Here is a 20038-nt window from a genome sequence, read left to right on the forward strand (position 1 = left end):
CATATGTGTGATAAGAGTTGGCATTAGAAGATTACACCAGTAATAATAGTAGTAACCTGCTTTTATGAACATGTGGTTTTCATTTATAATTTTAATAAGTGAATTTTTTGTTTATTATTTAGATGCTACAGAAAAACAATTCATCTCTAAAAGTGAAGCCCTGAGTCATGGGCATCAAGAATGTATTTCAGTACTTTGCAAAGGCTATGTATGGAATCTTCAGGAACAGCTTGCAGGAAATTGGGGCTTGACGTTTTGACTCTGTGTAGTAAATATTTTTCTTTCTTACTGACAAATAACTAGTCACAAACAGTGTGATACTTCTCCCTGCAGCCTTCCTTTGTGGCAAGATTGTCATGAGTTGTGGAGCAAAAAGCGAAGAAGACAGAAGCAGATGGGCATGACTGATGATGGTTCCACAGTGAAAGCTCCCAGAAAGGATTTGTCTCTGGATGACAGCAGAACCAACACACCTCAGGGTGTGCTGCCGTCTTCACAGCTGAAATCTCAGGGCAACTCGAATGTAGCACCTGGTCAGTAATGTCTTGTTTTCTTCCTTCTTTTTTTAAAATCTACAACTTTATTTTTTTAAGATTTATTTTTACTTCATCTGAGAGCTTTACATGTGTATGTGAGAGAGAGTGTATGAGAAGGCAAAGTTCTACTCCAGTACATGTACCAGGGGTCAAGCTGGGAGTCTCATGCAGGCAAGTTCTGTACTTTACCAGCAGGGCTATTTCCCCAACTGCTTTGAAAAATAGTAATATTTATCATCATCATCATTTAATGTTGGCAGGAGGGACAAAGTACACCCCTCAGCTCTGGCATATTCTGGGAATTGAGATCTGTGCTCTAATGCTGAGCTGTTCTCCTGGCTTCCAGCTGTGTTTTCTTCACATTGCTCTCTCTACTGTTGTATTACTCTAGTGTGAGACTAAAAGAGAACACTATGGTTTACTCACTGAATTGACATACACTGCTTACTTGCTTGTGCCAGTACAGACTGCTACTGGCACCACAATTTTAAGCAATCTTAAGATTACTTTATTATAAGAGTGTCCAATTACTTAGGATTAGTTAGATTTCTTGCTTTTTTCCTTGCTAACACACAAGTTTTTCACTTTCTCAGTGAGACTCAGCATTTATTGTCTGTGGATATTTTGTGAGTAAGAAGAAAGGCATAGAAAAAAATAACCAAAATTTCCAATAGGAGCTCTTTCATAGTGTTCTATAAAGTCCTCAGATTACTTGTTATATATTTGGCATTATATTGCTGAATTGCACAGATTGGAATCTGATAGCATGTAAAAATGACTTGAGGTGTAATGAATAATTTTGAGAACTACTTCTTCCTCTGACTCAGTCTAAGAGTAAACTTCTTGATGAGATATCAATCTCTTTTCAGCATTTTCCAAAGTGTTAGACTCATTCTATCATCTAGTTAACTGCCAGCATTTATTTTTTGTTGTTCTCTCTCTTTTTTTTTTTTTTTTCTTTGTCACTGTCAAGGCTTCACCCCTTGAGCCAGTTTTCCAGATAGAGGCAATGTCCTGCTTTTGTGACGTTCTAGGATTGAGTCTGTTACTTGAGACTGAGGGAGCAGTGTGGGTGGTGGAGTGGTACTGGAGTGTTTTTTTTTTCCTCTCTCTAGAAGTAAATTGAAAACTGGGCCAAGTAGCCAGTAGCCAGCTCAGCAGTAACACAAAAGCAGAAGGCCCTCTAGCAAAGAAAATAAATATCACTGGTCAGGGGTAGACAGCATAATGGTTATGCAAAGAAATTCTCATGCCTGAAGCTTCGAAGGCCCAGGTTCAATCCCCTGCACCAGCATAAGCCAAAGCTGAGCAGTGCTCTGATTTAAAAAAAAAAAAGAAAAGAAAAAGAAAAAAGAAAGGAAGGAAGAAAAAGAAAATAATTATCACTGTAACTGCTGCCTTAGATCATCTGATTTTGTGCTTGGCCCTGGTAATACTCCATTAATGTGCTGGTACTTCGACTTGAAGATTTATTTTTAATGAAGAACATAGAGAATTAGAACGTCACTCTGGCACTTGCAGTGTTGGGGGATCAAAGTCAGGATCTCACGTTTGAGCATCTAATCTTTTAGCTACTGCACCACCTCCTCGACCACTAGGAAATATACTTTGAAAACCAAAAATAGTTACTTTTTATTTGAAAGTATTCTTCTGAATTACTTAAAATTTTGAATTCCCTTTACACATAAAGTGTGTGTGTGTGTGTGTGTGTGTGTGTGTGTGTGATTTTGGAGAACTCATCTGTTAGATACAGTGAGAGGTTAATCTCCCTCCTCTTTTTGTTAAAACTGTATAAACTCTGGGGACTACAGGCGGCCTACATAGTAGAGCACACAGATTACTATGCACAGTGACTGAGCTCTAGGTGCTGGGCCACCACACCTGCAGGGGGCTTCATGAACAGCGCTGTGTTCCTTCACTCTCTTCCTCTCTGATTCTCTCCTTCCTGCTCAAGAGGAAAGGAAGGAAAGAGATAGCCACAGGGAGCGGCACCATGTCACAGTGAGAACTCTGGTCACTGCTCCTTCCCCCCATGTATAAAATTTGGAGAAAGACAAATGAAAATTAACAGGAGTATTTCTCAGTTTTTTAATGTTTTACCTTAGGTGCAGAGAGAAAGACCAGAGTGCTGCTGAGCTCTGGCTTAAGGTGGTGTTTGGGGTTGAGCCTGAGCCTCAGACATGAAAGTCTTCTGCATAACCATTATGATGTCTCCTCAGCTCAAATAAGAATTATATTTTTTTAATAATTCTTTTTTTTTTTTTTTTTTTGGCCTCCAGGGTTATTGCTGGGGCTCAGTGCCTGCACCACGAATCCACTGCTCCTAGAGGCCCCTCCCCCCCCTTTTTTACCCCTTTTGTTGCCCTTGTTGTAGTTGTTGTTGTTGTGGATGCCGTTTGTTGCTGGCTAGGACAGAAAGAAATGGAGAGAGGGGGAGAGAAAGATAGACACCTGCAGACCTGCTTCACCGCCTGTGAAGCAACTCCCCTGCAGGTGGGGAGCCGGGGGCTCGAACCGTGATCCTTACGCCAGTCCTTGTGGTTTGCACCACGTGCGTTTAACCTGCTGTGCTACCGCCTGACTCCCAATAAGAAGTTTTTTATCAAAGAATATACATCTAAGTTTGAATTTACTGCAAGATAAGTTTAGGTCTTGGTAATAAATGTTATTTTAAGTAAGTGGCATATTATATAGCAAGAGATCAGAGTCAGAGTACCATGGTCTAAATCTCAATTCTGCCACTTAGAGAGTCTTATGTCTTTAGACAGGTAAGTTAGTTCTATGGACATTGATTATTTTTTCAGTGAAAACTGAGGTTAAGTGGTCCAGGAGGTGGCTCAGTGGATAAAGCACTGGACTTTCAAGCATGAGGTCCTCAGTTCACTCCCTGGCAGGACATGTACATGAGTGATGTCTGGTTCTTTCTCTCTTCTCCTCCTATTTTTCTCTTTAATAAATACGAATTTTTTTCAAAAATGAGGCTAATATAGCATGACATACAAAGTTGCGAGAAAGTACTATCCTTAGTTTCCTATTGAAAATTTATGTTTCTAGATTAAATGAAATATTTACCTTTAAAGATAATTTATTTATAACACACTGTTGTTTTTTTTTATGTCCAGTTACACCTTTAAAGTACATGAGGTTAAATGAAACTGAGATCCACCCCCTTTAAGATTAGTTTATTAGTCTTCCCCCCTCTTCTGTTTTGTTGAGTTTTAAGATTAGTTAGAATGAGAGCTCTGTTCAGCTTTGGTATAAAGTGATGCTGGGGACTGAATCTGCAGACTCTGGGGCCTCAGGCAGGCACACTGGTGTTCCAGCAAACAGGCTGAACTATCTCCCTGACTCTTGAAATACCCTTCTTTCTTTTCTTAAATCCGTTCCATTAATGTACCTTTTACCATGACAACACAGAGTCATTTGGCAGGGTGTGGGGGGCACTGTGAATAATGGCAATTCTAATCAATACAAATTTTGTCTTTAGTAAAAACAGGCCCTGGACAGCAGTTAAACCACAATGAATTGGCAATTCTACTAAACCTACTACAGTCTAAAACAAGTGTTAATGTGGCTGATTTTGTCCAAGTGTTGAACATTAAGGTAAACTCTGAGACTCAACAGCAGCTAAATAAAATAAACCTTCCTGCTGGAATTTTGGCAACAGGTGAGAAACAGACAGATCCATCAACCCCACAACAGGAGCCTTCGAAGCCATTGGGAGGAATTCAGACTTCTCAGAGCGTCCAGCCTAAAGTGGAGACTGACGCTGCCCAGGCGGCTGTGCAGAGTGCGTTTGCAGTTCTGTTGACTCAGTTAATTAAGGCTCAGCAGTCAAAGCAGAAAGACGTGCTGCTAGAAGAGCGGGAAAATGGATCAGGACACGAAGCCTCATTACAGCTCAGGCCGCCTCCAGAACCTAGCACTCCGGTCCTGGGTGAGTGTGCAGCTCGCTGAGCACTAGCCGCATTTGCAGCCTTCTTGCTCTAGTGAGTCATTCTCTCAGCTCAGTGGTTGTAGATTGATATCTTAGTCCTTTTGCTTCTAGAGATTGACCATTCAGTTATCCGTGCATGATGAATGCGGTAGGTTTTCCTTAGGTAGATCAGTCCTTACGTGGACTGTTTACTCCAACTATAGCAGGATGACCCTCTCAAAACAGAAACTTGATGTAGTGGTTCTGTTCTTCAAGCAACAAATCAGTGTGAAATAAAAATTTTCAGTTGTCGTAGACTTCGATGTAACAATAATAATAGTTCATATATCTGCCTTTTTCCTTTTCATTTAATTTTTCTTTTTTATGTATTTATTTTCCTTTTTTGTTGCCCTTGTTTTTTATTGTTGTTGTAGTTACTATTGTTGTTGTTATTGAAGTCATCATTGTTGGATAGGACAGAGAAATGGAGAGAGGAGAGGAAGACAGGGGGAGAGAAAGACAGACACCTGCAGACCTGCTTCACCGCTTGTGAAGCGACTCCCCTGCAGGTGGGGAGCTGGGGCTTGAACCGGGATCCTTACGCCCGTCCTTGCGCTTAGTGCCACATGTGCGTAACCCGCTGTGCTATCGCCCGACCCCCCCCCTTTTTTTTTTTTTTTAAACAGAGGTGGTTTTTAGGAGAACCCATAGAAAACACTGAAGATTCTGGGCAGGGTAGATAGCATAGTGGCTATGCAAAGAGACTCTTCATGCCTGAGGCTCCTAAGTCCCAAGTTCAGTCCCCTACAGAACCATAAACAAGAGCTGAGCAGTGCTCTAGTAAAACCAAAAAAGAAAAGAAAAGATTGAAAAAATTTTAAAACATTTCATATATATTTTTTCCCCTTTTGTTGCCCTTGTTGTTTTTCGTTGTTGTAGTTATTGTTGTTGTTATTGATATCATTGTTGTTGGATAGGACAGAGAGAAATGGAGAGAGGAGGGCAAGACGGAGGGAGAGAAAGATAGACACCTGAAGATCTGCTTCACCGCTTGTGAAGCGACTGTCCTGCATGTGGGGTGTGGGGTGCCGGGGGCTCAAACCAGGATCCTGGTCCTTGCGCTTTGCGCCACATGCGCTTAACCCACACTGCGCTACCTACCGCCCGACTCCCCAATATTGAAGATTTTAAACACTTTTTCATGGTATAATGACTTGTGACCTTTTTTTTTTTTTTTTTTTTTTCTTTTGCTTCGCTTAGGACAAGATGACCTCATCCAGCATCAGGATATGAGGATACTGGAGCTCACCCCAGAACCAGAGCGTCCTCGCATTCTGCCTCCTGATCAAAGACCCCCTGAACCACCTGAACCACCCCCCGTAACTGAAGAAGATCTGGATTATCGGACAGAAAACCAGCATGTACCCACCACTAGTTCTTCTTTAACTGACCCTCATGCTGGAGTGAAAGCTGCTCTGTTACAGCTCCTTGCTCAGCATCAACCCCAGGATGATCCCAAAAGAGAAGGGGCTATTGATTACCAAGCAGGAGACACTTATGTACCTACTACAGACTACAAGGATAATTTTGGATCCTCTTCTTTCTCTTCTGCCCCTTATGTTAGCAGTGATGGTCTAGGAGCTAGCTCTGCTCCAGCATTGGAACGGCATAGCTTCATTGGAAACTCAGATATTCAGTCTTTGGATAACTACAGTACTGCTTCATCTCATTCTGGTGGTCCACCTCAGCCTTCTGCCTTTTCCGAATCATTTCCCAGTTCAGTAGCTGCATATGGAGACATTTACCTCAACACCGGTCCCATGTTGTTCAGTGGAGACAAGGACCATAGATTTGAATACAGCCATGGCCCTATTGCAGTCCTGGCAAACAGTAGCGACCCTTCCACAGGGCCAGAGAGTACTCATCCTTTGCCAGCAAAGATGCACAACTATAACTATGGTAGTAACTTACAGGAAAACCCAGGTGGCCCAGGTCTCATTCATGGACAGACCTGGACTTCTCCTGCGCAAGGACCTGGATATACACAAGGGTACAGGGGACACATGAGCACATCAGCTGGCAGAGGTCGAGGCAGAGGGTTACCATACTGAGTTTCTGTTTCTCCTCAGGCACATCATTTTTATCTGGAAAGACTTTTCTAGCTGCAATTTAAGGCAGCAATCCAAGAGACTTGAATAATATTAATTCAACAACAGCTTTATTTTTATGTGGAAAAGGGTCTTGCATACAATAGTTTAAAAAAAACAACAAAAAAAACCTTTGCTTAAATCCATCCTATTCTAAAAACTAGATCTATTGATTATACATCTTCATAAATTCTCAGTAACAATTTTATTTTGTATTCTTGCAGTTTAAATGGATGCTGATCTTAGGGACATAAAAGTCATTTATGACCGTCTTGCAGATCTTCTGAACTATGCACATTTGTGCTTTTTTTTCTTTTTCTTTTTTTCTTTCTTTTTTCTTTCTTTTTTTGTAAGTTTGGACCAACTTTTATGTAACAGGCAACCCCTCCCTCACCCCTCCAGTTTTACAACAATCAGAAAGGGCACTGATCCATTTGGTTATTTTTCTTTTTACAAAGCTACCTTTAGTCAGAGGTCACTGTCAGTCTTTGCACCTGCTTTCAGTGTTATTGTGAAAGGTGTACTTTGTGCTCATTTCAGAAAATAAAACACAACCTTTCTCTTGATGCAACAGTTTTATAAAGAAAAATGGTCAACGTTATTTTTGTTTTATCTTGCAGATTACCATAGCCTAGCAAAATGCATTCAAATGAAATAATGGGTTTTATATGAAAAATATGGGTAAGGGTGGGGAGGGTAAGTAAGTGCCTTAACAGGTAAGCTTAAGGTCTGAAAAAGTGGTTAACCTTTACACCTATTTGTCTTCTAAAGGGAATCAATTCATTTTATTGAAGCAACAGAAAGCTCTCAAGTGTTCAGGGCTGTCTGTTGAGTTCCTGCTAGATCCATTCCCTCTACCTGCACACTTCCTGCTGTCCTGCCTGTCTGAGCTGTATTAACTTCCACTACCATTTTCTCTTTTCATAAGGGAGTGAAAACAAAGAACGGGAGTAAGTATTCTGGTCTGTACATTTTGTTACTTCCAAGAGGTTCTGAAAAGTTTTAATGTTTAAGTGGTTGAAAGTAATAACTAAATAAGAATTTGAGTCCTGTCTTCTTCAGGCTGCCATATTGTCCCTGATTCCTTTGGCCATGGGTAGTAGCAATATGTCCATGGAGCACGGTAGCATGAAAGCACAGGTTAATAACAGAATTTTCATAATTTTAGTAATGTTTGGGGTAATAAACTATAATTTATGCAACAACCATTTTAAGGGGAAAAAATCAACTGTTTACTAATGTTAACTAGAACCATTGCTTAGATTGAATTGGAGTGGGAAAACCTGTTATCTTCCCTCCTCACTTTCTATGAAGTCTGTTTATGCCCTCCTCTGCCAGACTTAGTGCAACTTCAGTTCATTTTAACATTGTTTTGTTTTATTAAAAGTAACATAAGATGACCTGTTATTTTAAACTGTAAGGATGTCGAGTCTTAACTTTCTGTGTACACTCACATGTGTATAAGTTGTGATCTAGAAAGGAACCAAAGGTAAACACCCATGTTCCCATTATAACTAAATGACAAATTAGGCTCTGGAAATGAGAGTTGTGCCAACTCCATTTTAACTGTTTTCCTGGTAACACTTACTGATTGGAGTCATAGACCGGAACAACTGTTATAGAATGGAAATGGCTCCATTCCAAAAGTCAGCCTTTAAAAAGCTTGTGCCCATTATCTGACTTGTGAACCTTCATTTCAAAACAGTATGTGAGGAGCATCGTAGTTTGGTAATAGTAAGGATACTTTAAAGTGGGGCGCTTACCATTTTACTGCTGTAAAATGAGTTAGTAGTAGTTGACCGTTTTATTTTTTTGATGGAATTTTTCTGTTGGGGAGAAAGAAATGAATGGAAGAGAATTATTTTGCTTTTATTTGAATATTGAGTACTAACAGCTTATATAAAATTACATGGCAAGAAGTACAGAAATATTTTGAAATTTAGCAAAATAGTTACAGTATTCAATTATCTGAAATTTCAATATGGTGAGTCTTAGATCTTTAGACTTTCCTATAAGTGACAGTATATAAGTTATTCATAATAGTCACACTTGGTAATTCTGCTGACCATAAGCAACTAACCTAAAATTGAAGATATTTATGTGACATGAATAGCCTGTGTTTTAAAAAATTAAATATTTTATATAAAATTGAACTGTGTTTGGATAGTTTTTCTAATTACACATTCCAGTTAACATTTATGTTGGAAAAGTGTCTGGGTGAACAGAGAAATTACTACTTGAAATTGAAAATTTAAATTACAACTTCTGATATTATCCTAAGATATTATGAAATATATCAATGTTTTGTTAAACCACAACACATCACTAGGCTCCATCAGTGATAAGTTATAGAACTGAAAAAAGACTACTATATGAACAAGTGTACTTTTTTTTTTTAATTGTTGTAGTTATTATAGTTGTCATCATTGTTGGATAGGACAGACAGAAATGGAGAGAGGAGGGGAAGACGGGGAGAGAAAGACAGACACCTGCAGACCTGCTTCACCGCCTGTGAAGCGACTCCCCTACAGGTGGGGCAAGTGTACCTTTTAAAATGATGAAATATGGTAGTAAAAATATGGTAGTGTTTTAGTATAATACTTCAGTACATTTAGATTAATACAAAGAACAGGATTGGGAAATCACCACTTTGATCTATTATATAACTGCAGTAATAAAGTAATCACTGAGTATTCTTGAATAAGCCATGAGCGGTATGATACCTTCTTTTCTGTAAGAAACAGGTAAGTTAGATTGCAGATATGATAAAAAAAAAAAAAAAAGATCTACCAAAAGAAGATTCTACCTTCCACATGAATTTCTTGTTAATATAAAATAAATAAAATATTTATAAAAAGAAACAAATTGTAATTGCTGCTCTTAGCCAAAGGTAAATTGCACTTAGGTAAATGAAGAAGGTGTAAAATTTTTAAATCAGATTCGAATAGAGAAATCAAGACAGTGGTACTTCCTAGCACAGCTAGCTTTTCTGCGTGCAACCAGTATATATGCACATGCCTGTTGGATAGATGCTGTTACTTAATGAGATGATTCATGTTAAAACTATTCATTAAACATTGAATACAACTTTAGATAATGCTTTAGCTATGAATTGGAGCTTTATTCTGTCAGCAACTACACACTGTCTACTCAGTGCCACATACCAGCTTGGGGACTTATCAATAAATATGAAAGTTGAGAAGTCATACTTCTGGTGGGACAACAGTGAGAAAAAGATCATGTTTAAAATCTCTGGAAAAGGAAGTGTTGATTCTGCACCATGCGGAAAGCGTGATTCTGAGTCCCAGGCTCAATCCCCAGCACCACTACCAGCCAGTACTGAGCAGGGCTCTACTGTTTCCATGCCGCTCTGTATCTCTCATTAATATAAAATATAAAAAGAAACAAATTGTAATTGCTGCTCTTAGCCAAATGTAAATTGTACTTAGGTAAATGAAGAAAGTGTAAAATTTTTAAATCAAATTTGAATAGAGAAATCAAGACAGTGGTCTGGGAGATGGAGCAGTGGATAAAGCATTGTAATCTCAAGCATGAGGTCCCGACTTCAATTCCTGGCAGCACATGTACCACAGTCATGTCTGGTTCTTTCTCCCTTCTTTCCTCCTACCTTTCTCACTAATAAGTAAGTAAAATCTTTTTAAAAAATATTTATTTCCCCTTTTGTTGCCCTTGTTTTTTATTGTTGTTGTTATTATTGATGTCATTGTTAAATAGGACATAGAGGGGGAGAGAAAGACACCTGCAGACCTGCTTCACTGCCTGTGAAGTGACTCCCCTGCAAGTGGGGAGCCAGGGGCCCGAACCGGGATCCTTAAGCCGGTCCTTGCACTTTGCACCACGTGCACTTAACCTGCTGCACTGCCACCCTACTCCCAATAAAATCTTTTAAAAGAAAGGGAAAGAAAGAAATCAGGACAGAAATAGAATGAGTGAAGATTCAATGATGTAAGTAAAATTTCAAGTTGTATCTGGCCAGTTCTCAACATGAGAATTTGTAGGCTATGTCATGATTTCTTGAGAAAAAGTGGAAGGTAAATGAGTTTAATCTTACTAGTACGTCTTGGTTAAATTTTACTATATTTCTCTTCTTTTAAATATTTATTGGATAGAGACAACCTGAAATTGAGAGGGAAGGGGGTGGTAGAGATGGGAGAAGAAGAGAGACACATACAACACTGCTTCAACACTTGCAAAGCTTTTCCCCTGTAGGTGGGGACTAGGGTCTCGAATCCGCAGCCCTTTAAAAACTATTTTTATTTGATGGAGACAGCCAGAAATCAAGAGGAACAGGGGAGACATGTACAGCACTTTTTAACAGCTCTCAAAGCTTTCCTCCTGCAGGTGGGGACTTGGGGACTTAAACCCAGGTCCTTGCTCATTGTAACAGGTGCTCTGAATCAGCTACACTGCCACCCAGCCCCAGGATATTCAACAGTGAAAGTGTTTACAGTCAGAATAAACATGATTCTCTAATAATCCTGAAATCATCCAGACTGTCTAATTTTATAACTTAGAAAATTGAGTTAGAATTATTAATCTTGTTCCTCTCAGTTAATGTTTAAATTCTTTAGTAAATATTTATTTGGAGTGAGAAGTGAAGAAAACTCTAGAGAGACTGTTTCATGTGTATATGTAGTATCCTGCGATTTTTTTTAAAGAAGTATTTAGTTATTAGATGATAAGATAAAATCTTTCATTGAAATGTATTTTCTGTTTTGAGGAGGAAAAGAATTGCTAATAGAAGGCCTGCAAACTTTCCTTTTGGGTTCTGCCATGGTTTTATAATTTCAGACATTGTAATTTCAAATGTTTTTTAAAAAATATTTATTCCTTTTTGTTGCCTTTATTTTATTTTTGTAGTTATTGTTGTTATTAATGTCGTCGTTGTTGGATAGAACAGAGAAATGGGAAAAGGAGGGGAAGACAGAGATGTTGGATAGAACAGAGAGAAATGGGAAAAGGAGGGGAAGACAGAGAGGGGGAGAGAAAGACAGACACCTGCAGACCTGCTTCACCACTTGTGAAGTGACTCCCCTGCAGGTGGGGAGCCGGGGGCTTGAACCAGGATCCTTATGCCGGTCCTTGTGCTTGTGCTTTGTGCCACGTGCGCTTAACCCACTGCGCTACTGCCTGACTCCCTCAAATGGTTTTATAATGGGGATAGTGGTTTGTCATCTACCAAGGATCTTTAGACAAGCTGTTTAATTAAAAAATAGTTTAGGTGACGCAAAGTGCAAGGACTGGCGAAAGGATCCTGGTTTGAGCATCCGGCTCCCCACCTGCAGGGGAGTCTCTTCTTCACAGAAGCAGGTCTGCAGGTGTCTGTCTTTCCCCCTCTGTCTTCACCTTCTCTCGATTTCTCTCTGTCCTATCCAACAACAACAACAATAATAACTACAACAATAAAACAACAAGGGCAACAAAAGGGAATAAATAAATATTTGAAAAAAAAATAGGGGCCAGCTGGTGATGCATCTGATTAAGTGCACAAGGACCTGGCTTCAAGACCTGGATCCCCAAGGGGAAAGCTTCACAAGCGGTGAAGCAGATCTGCAGGTGTCTTTCTCCCCTACCTCTTCCCTCTATAAATTTCTCAGTCCAAGCAAAATAAATTATTTTTAAAGTCCTTTAAAAATTAATATAGTTGAATTACTAATGAACTCTCAAAGGGACAAGTTGAAGATGGGGATAACAAAATCTCAGTCATCATATAAACTGTCCTTTAAATCTGGCCTAAGAGTCTTGGGGACCTTAATCCTCTTGCTATATATCAAATGCCGCATTACAAAAAGACTTATGGGGGCATGGGGTAGATAGCATAATGGTTATGCAAAGAGACTCATGCCTGAGACTCCAAAGTCCTAGGTTCAATCCCCTGGACCACCATAAGCCCGAGCTGAGCAGTGCTCTGGTTTAAAAAAAAGGTTATATTCAAAATGAGGCTCTGTAGTGAGTTATTCTTTTCACAATTTGTTGTACAAGTGTCAGGCTGTTTCACAAGAACTTTCAGGAAAGTTTTAATAACTTTAATGTGTTTAAGGTTTTTTTTTTTTTTTTTTAACTAGAGCACACTGCTCAGCTCTGGCTTATGGTGGTGCAAGGGACTGATTTTGGGACTTTGAAGCCTCAAACATGAAAGTCTTTTGTATAACCATTATGCTATCTCTGCCACCCAAACCTTTCACTTTTTTTTTTTTTTTTCACCAGAGCACTGCTCAGCTCTGGCTTATGGTAGTACCAGGGATTGAACCTGAGATTCTAGAGCCTCAGGCAGGAGAGTCTCTTTGCATAACCATTATGCTATCTATTCCCACCCCAGTTTTGATCTTTTTTTTTTTTTTTTGGTAATTCTTTTTCCCCCTTTTGTTGCCCTTGTTGTTTTATTGTTGTAGTTATTGTTGTTGTTGTTGTTGGATAGGACAGAGAGAAATGGAGAGAGGAGGGGAAATCGGGGAGAGAAAGACACATGCAGACCTGCTTCACCACTTGTGAAGCGACTCCCCTGCAGGTGAGGAGCCAGGGGCTCCAACCAGGATCCTTCCTCCCGTCTTTGTGCTTCGTACCACGTGCGCTTAACACGCTGCGCTACAGCCAGACTCCCCAACCTTTCACTTTTAAGGCTCTTTTTGATAGGTTATAAATGAAATGCCATAAGAATTACAGGCCGGGAGTCCGGCTTTAGCGCAGCGGGTTAAGCGCAGGTGGCGCAAAGCACAAGGACCGGCATAAGGATCCCGGTTCGAACCCCAGCTCCCCACCTGCAGGGGAGTCGCTTCACAGGCGGTGAAGCAGGTCTGCAGGTGTCTAACTTTCTCTCCCCCTGTCTTCCCCTCCTCTCTCCATTTCTTTCTGTCCTATCCAACAACGAACGATATCAACAACAATAATCACCACAACACGGCTTCACAAGCGGTGAAGCAGGTCTGCAGGTGTCTATCTTTCTCTTCTCCTCTCTGTCTTCCCCCTCCTCTCTCCATTTCTCTCTGTCCTATCCAACAACGACAACAACAATAATAACTACAACAGTAAAACAACAAGGGCAACAAAAGGGAATAAATAAATAAAATAAATATTTAAAAAAAAGAATTACAGGCCATCTTTACCCTTGTTTTCTTGTGTATGTCCAGATAGAAGTAATTCGATCTGGTAAAGACTGCTTTACAAAGCTTAAAACCTGCAGCCCTTTTTTTCCATCTATATTTACACATACTAAAATGTGTAAACACATTCAGAGATTAGAAGCTTTTCTTTATTTTGGATAGAGACAGAAATTGAGAGGGAAGGGCGAACTAGACAGTTCCACCATCCATGAAGCTTCCCGCCTGTAGGTAAAGGAACAGTCGATTGAACTCAGAAACAATATGTTAGGAATCTGGGAGCAGGCACTAGAGTGCCTGTTTTGAGTATGCACATTACTGTGTGTCAAACCCCCGGTCCCCACCTACAGAGGAAACTTCACAAGCTGTGAAACAGTGCTGTAGGTGTCTTTTCTGCCTCTCTTTTCTTCCCGTCCACTCTCAATTTGTCTGCCCTAGCAAAACAAAAAAGGAAATTATTTATAGGGGTTGGGTTGCTCACCCAGTAAAGTGTGCACATTACTGAGTACAAGGACCTAGGTTCTAAGTTCAGTTCCCACCTGCGGGGGGATGTTTTATGAGAAGTGGAGTTGTAGGTGGCTTCTTACCCTCTATCAAAAAGAAAGAAAAATATGGCACCAAGCACCAGTGACAACTGGTGGCAAAAGAAAAAAGTAATCTATTCATGATTCTCATCTATTAAGTTTTTAAAAAATATTTTTGTTATTAATAGTGTGTTACAAGGTTGTAAAGTTACAATGTATAGTACCACACCCACCACCAAAGTGGTGCAAAAATTGAGAATTTGCAAACTTAAAAAATATCTAGAAATACAGAGAGTCGGGCGGTAGTGCAGCGGGTTAAGCACACATGGCGCCAGCTCCCCACCTGCAGGGGAGTCCCTTCACAATCGGTGAAGCAGGTCTGCAGGTGTCTCTCTCCCCTTCTCTGCCTTCCCCGCCTCTCTCCATTTCTCTCTGTCCTATCTAACAACAGTGACATCAATAACAATAATAGCTACTATAACAACAAAAAAGGGCAAAAAAATCTAGAAATATGATACATGAAGTTTTTACACTTTCGTCTATTGCTAATAGGCATCAGTTATATTAGAACAATTTATTATTAATTCACTCAAAATGCTACTATATTCTACTTACTAACCTGTAACTAGAATTGTGCATTTGTTTATTCCTAAGTGGTCTGATTTAATTAACAGGTTTTGTTAGCTTTGCAGATGAACTAGAAAACTACCTCCTATTTGACTTAAAATTATCCTGAAAATAATTTGTTCATTGAAGTTAATGCTGTCTTATTTATAACCAGATAAACCTGGCTTCATTCTTGAAGGTAATTCGAATACATTTTTTGAATGTCCTCATGCATCCTTGTCCCTGATCAGGTTTCTGTTTCTTGAAAAAATCTTGGTATTTCTCCTTTTTCTGGAAAATTGTCATATAGTCTACCTTTTAGTTTTAATGTTTTGACATTCAGTTGCACTTAGTAACTTCAGTGCTTTAAAGATGTGTCGTCTACTATTATCAATTTGGCATCTTTTCTCTGTCTTGAATGGGTCAGTGAGTTTGCCTCAGTTCTATCTCCATCTTTTTTCATCATAAGGGAATAATCATCACTTCTTTTCTCATTTATTCTAGCACACTGGGTCATTTTTTCTTCATCTTCAGTTCAGTGAAAGCCAGGCTTGAACCTGGGTCCTACACATTACAAGGCAAAACACTATCCAAGTCAGCTATTTATTTTATCGGCCCCAGGGTACACCTGTGACAGGTGTCTGTGCACCACTCCCACAGACTCCTCAGGTCTTCTCCCACTGTCATGCACTGTGTTTCCAGGGTCCTCTCCCCCCCCCCATTCGTACCCTCCCACCTCCATTTTAACTTCCTCCCTTCTTTCCTTCCTTCCTTCTTTGCCTCTAGGATTATCGCTGGGGCTTGGTGCCAAATCCACTGCGTCTAGCAGCCTTTTTTTTTTTTTTTTTCCATTTTATTGGGTAGGACAGATAAATTGAGAGGGGAAGGGGGGATAGGAAGAGAGAAAGAGAGACACCTGCAGGCTGGCTTCACTGCTTGTGAGGCGTCCCCCTGCAGGCGAGGACCCCGGGGACTAGAACCCGGATCCTTGTGCATGGTACTGTGTGCTTAACCGGGTGCGCCACTGCCCAGCCCCACCTCCCGTTTTTGGAGTCCTTAACTGCGCTGCGATAGAAGTCTCATCCTCTATCCTTAAACTTCATGTATTCCTTCTATGTCTAATCCTTTTTACTTGATCTACTTGTGGCAACAGTTAGCATTTACAGGTTCATAACTACTTAAATCTGTTTAATTAGTTCAAAGCTATTTTATTTCAATAGAGAAAATACCAGGGTCTGGTAAATGCACACACTACAGTGCACAAGGACTCAGGTTTGAGCCCCTGGTCCCTACCTGCAGGGGAAAATTTAACAAGTGGTGAAGCAGTGCTACAGGCAGCCTGCCTCTCTCTCTCTCTCTCTCTTCCCTGCCCCTCTCTCTCCCTCCCTCCCTCTCGCCCCCTTCTCTTTTGATTTCTGGTGCTTTCAAATAAATAAAAAATGATAAATTAAGAAAAGAGAAAATGCCACGGGCAGTCGGTCATTTGGAAGAAGCCCAGGAGGTGGTGCGGTGGACAGAGCATCGAGCCCTTGGACACTGTGCGCACCAGTCTCGATGTGCTTCTCTCTTCTCTTTCTTAAATACATCTAAAAAGACATTTCATAAAATATAATTCTGAAAAAACATGAATTTGGATTTTCTCTGTGATCTAATAGGATTCGTAGGATAACTTTATTTACAATGAAATTAAAAAAAAAAAAACAAGGCTAGGAGAAGTTTTAAAAGATACACCTTGGTGGCATGGCTGGTGGTGTCACCACTGGTTAAGCACACATAGTGCTGAGCTCAGGGACCTGGATTCAAGACGCAGCGCCCCATCTGCAGCCGGGACACTTCAGGAGCGGTGAAGCGGTCTGCAGGTGTCTCTCCCTCTCTCCCCCTCTTCTCTCAATGTTTGTCTGTCCTGTCTACAATAAAGTGGGAAGTGGCCACTAGAAGCAGTGGATTTGCAGTGCCAGCAATAACCCTGGAAACAAAAAAGAAGAGATACACTTTTTAACTGGTCTAAATGATAAAAGTTAAAAAATAGGAAGCTGTGGAGAGAGGAGGCTGCCAAACTAGCTCGCCTGGATAGCACTCTGCTTTGCCACGTGCGTGACCCAGATCTGACCGGCTTCCACCATACTGAAGGAAGCTTTGGCACCTTGGCTTCTTTCCCCAACCCTCTCAGCCTCTTCACTGCAATCTATAAAAATAAAAGGAAGAGGTGTTCCAGGAAGTGGTGCAGTGGATAGAAAGCACTGGATTCTAGGGGTCAGCTGGTAGCGCAGCGGGTTAAGCGCATGTGGCACAAGGTGCAAGGACAGGACCGGTGTAAGGATCCCGGTTCAAGCCCCCAGCTCCACACCTGCACGGGGGTCGCTGCACAGGCGGTGAAGCAGATCTGCAGGTGTCTATCCCTCTCTCTCTCTTCCCTTCCTCTCTCCATTTCTCTCTGTCCTATCCAGTAACAACGGCATCAATAACAACAAAAAGAGCAGGGCAACAAAAATGGGGGAAAAATAGCCTCCAGGAGCAGTGGATTCGCAGTGCCAGCACCAAGTCCCAGCAATAACCTTGGAGGCAAATAAGTAAATAAATAAATAAGTAAATAAAATAAAACATTGGATTCTCAAGCATGAGGTTCCAAGTTCAATTCCTGGCAGCACGTGTGTGCCAGAGTGATGTCTGGTTCTTTTTCTCCTCCCATTTTTCTCATGAATAAATAAAAATTTTTAAAAATAAAAGCAAAAGAATATGTAAAATAATTCCTTTGTGAATTTGTTATTCCAAAATAATCTGTGTCACACTTGTACCATTATTCAATGTAAATACATATTCATCAGTGGGAGAATAGCTAACAATCATAGATGACAAAGAAAAAAAAGTTAAAAAGTCCAAACTAATTGTATGTCAATAGAGCATAGCGGACCACGTCCTGACCACCATTTATTAGTATGCACAACTTTAGACACGCCACCGAAACTCTCATTTTCTACTTCTACATTTTTATATGGATATGATAGCTCAATTTCAAGGACTAAATAGGCCTAGTTTGCTTATTTTTTAATGATTTTTTTTTACCAGAGCACTGCTCAGCTCTTTTTTAAATAATATTTATTTATTTATTCCCTTTTGTTGCCCTTGTTTTTATTATTGTAGTCTTCTTCTTCTAGCGTTTGCCATTATTGTAGTTATTGTTGTCATCATTGTTGGATAGGACAGAGAGAAATGGAGAGAGGAGAGGAAGACAGAGAGGGGGAGAGAAAGATAGACACCTGCAGACCTGCTTCACCGCCTGTGAAGCGACTCCCCTGCAGGTGGGGAGCTGGGGGCACAAACCGGGATCCTTACTCCAGTCCTTGCGCTTTGTGCCACCTACACTTAACCCGCTGCGCTACCGCCCGACTCCCTCAGCTCTGGTTTTATGGTGGCACGGGATTGAACCTGGGACTTCAAAGCCTCAGGCGTGAAGGTCTTTTTGCATAACTATTACGCTATCCACTCTGTCTTTTTTTTTTTTTAAAGTGTGGTTTATAATAACTTATTTATTTAAAAACTGTGTTGGTGCTGGAAAGATAGCTCACCAAGTAAAGTGTGTGTTTTGCCATGTACAAGTCTCAAAATTCAAGATGAGAACTGGAGGAAGTTCCAGTAATGTGGTGTCTCTCTTCTGTTTCTGAATGAAAAAGTGACCCAGAGTAGTGAAATTGTGCACGTGTGATTAGAAAAATTGTGGAGGCTGGAGGATGGTGCACCCGGTTGAGCACTCGTTACTGTGTGCAAGGACCCGGGTTCGAGCCCCTGGTCCTCACCTGCAGGGGGAAAACTTTGCAAGTGGTGAAGCAGTGCTGCAGGTGTCTCTCTTATCTTCCCCCACCCCTCTTTTTTGAACAGAGCACTGCTCAGCTCTGGTTTATGGTGGTGCAGGGGATTGAACCTGGAACTTGGAGCCTCAGGCATGAGAGTCTCTTTGCATAACCATTGTGCTCTCTACTCCTCAAACCCTCTTGATTTCTAGCTGTCTCTATCCCATAAGTAACTAAATAAAGATAATTTTTAAAAATGCGCCCAGAGGGAGGTGAACACCAGTGTCTCACGCATAGAAACCAGGCATTTCAATAGCATCTGAGCTCTCTGTGTAACAGCCGAGATTTGGGGAGCACTGCAAGTGTCCGCCACACATGGAATGGACACAGGGGCGGTGGACCGCCCACAGCATCAAATCCTGACCGCCCTAGCCGGATGGTGGCACACCTGGTTGAACACGCACATTGGTGCTCAAGGACCAGAGTTCAAGCTCCCAGTCCCCACCTGCAGGGGGGAAGCTTCAGAAGCAGTGTTTCTGGTCTCTCTACAAAAGAAATAAAATATTTTTTAAATGAAACATTAATCATGATGCATTAACTGAAAAGATAGATAGTGTCTTCTGTTATTAGAACGGGAAGGGAGAATGACAGATATTAGATGAATGGTCGGGGGTCAGTAGCATAATGGTTTTGCAAAGAGATTCTTCATGCCTGAGGCTCCAAAGTCCCAGGTTCAATCCCCCGCACCACTGTAAGCCAGAGCTGAGCAGTACACTGGTTAAAAAAAAAAAATATATATATATGATGAACTCGCTCATGGAATTTTAGGGAAAAGTGTGAAGCAGGAATAAAACCTTGGTATTTATCAGCAGCTGGAGGACACTGGTGGAGACAGGTGAAAAGGGTTAAAGGAAGTCTGAAGGCACTGAACACTGTCTTTGTAGGGGAGATGGCATTTCAGTCATGGGGCGTGTGTTCTGGGGAGATGTGAAAGTGTACCTCTGAAACAACTATCCTGAAAACACTTCCCCGGTAAAATGATTGTTTAAAGGAGGGATCACTTCACTGCTAATCTACATACAATATCCCTGCCCCAGACAAAGAAATCTTGTAATAAGATGTAAGCTGAGGGCATCAGTTTCAATCAGCAAATAATATTCATCCTTGAAGTTATGCACAGTATCTAATTAAAAAAATTTTTAATTATCTTTATTTATTGGATAGAGATAGCCAGAAATTGAGAGGAGGGAGGTAGAGATACAGACACCTGCAGCACTGCATCACCACTTTCAAAGCTTTCTCTCTGCAGGTGGGGACCACGGTCCCGAACTCGGGTCCTTGTGCATTGTAGCATGTACGCTCAACCAGGTGCACCACCACCTGGCCCCCAAAACATAATTTTG

The 20038-nt window shown here is 40.8% G+C and overlaps 1 protein-coding gene across 4 annotated transcripts in view; it reads left to right on the forward strand.

Moving 5' to 3' along the window:
* Nucleotides 1–8752, forward strand: part of CDK13 (cyclin dependent kinase 13) — a 117705-nt gene extending 108953 nt beyond the window's left edge. For 2 of the 4 annotated variants that reach the window (XM_060195870.1, XM_007535477.3), the window contains 3 exons: nt 334–533; nt 4024–4473; nt 5713–8752. In XM_060195870.1, coding sequence (XP_060051853.1) covers nt 334–533; nt 4024–4473; nt 5713–6563 — 1501 coding nt within the window. In that variant the 3' untranslated portion in view covers nt 6564–8752. The remainder of the gene's footprint in view (nt 1–333; nt 534–4023; nt 4474–5712) is intronic. The other 2 variants (XM_060195871.1, XM_060195872.1) reach the window with 1 other exon arrangement.
* Nucleotides 8753–20038: the final 11286 nt, after the last annotated feature.

The sequence above is a fragment of the Erinaceus europaeus genome, chromosome 8, assembly GCF_950295315.1.
Source record: "Erinaceus europaeus chromosome 8, mEriEur2.1, whole genome shotgun sequence".
NCBI lineage: Eukaryota > Metazoa > Chordata > Mammalia > Eulipotyphla > Erinaceidae > Erinaceus > Erinaceus europaeus.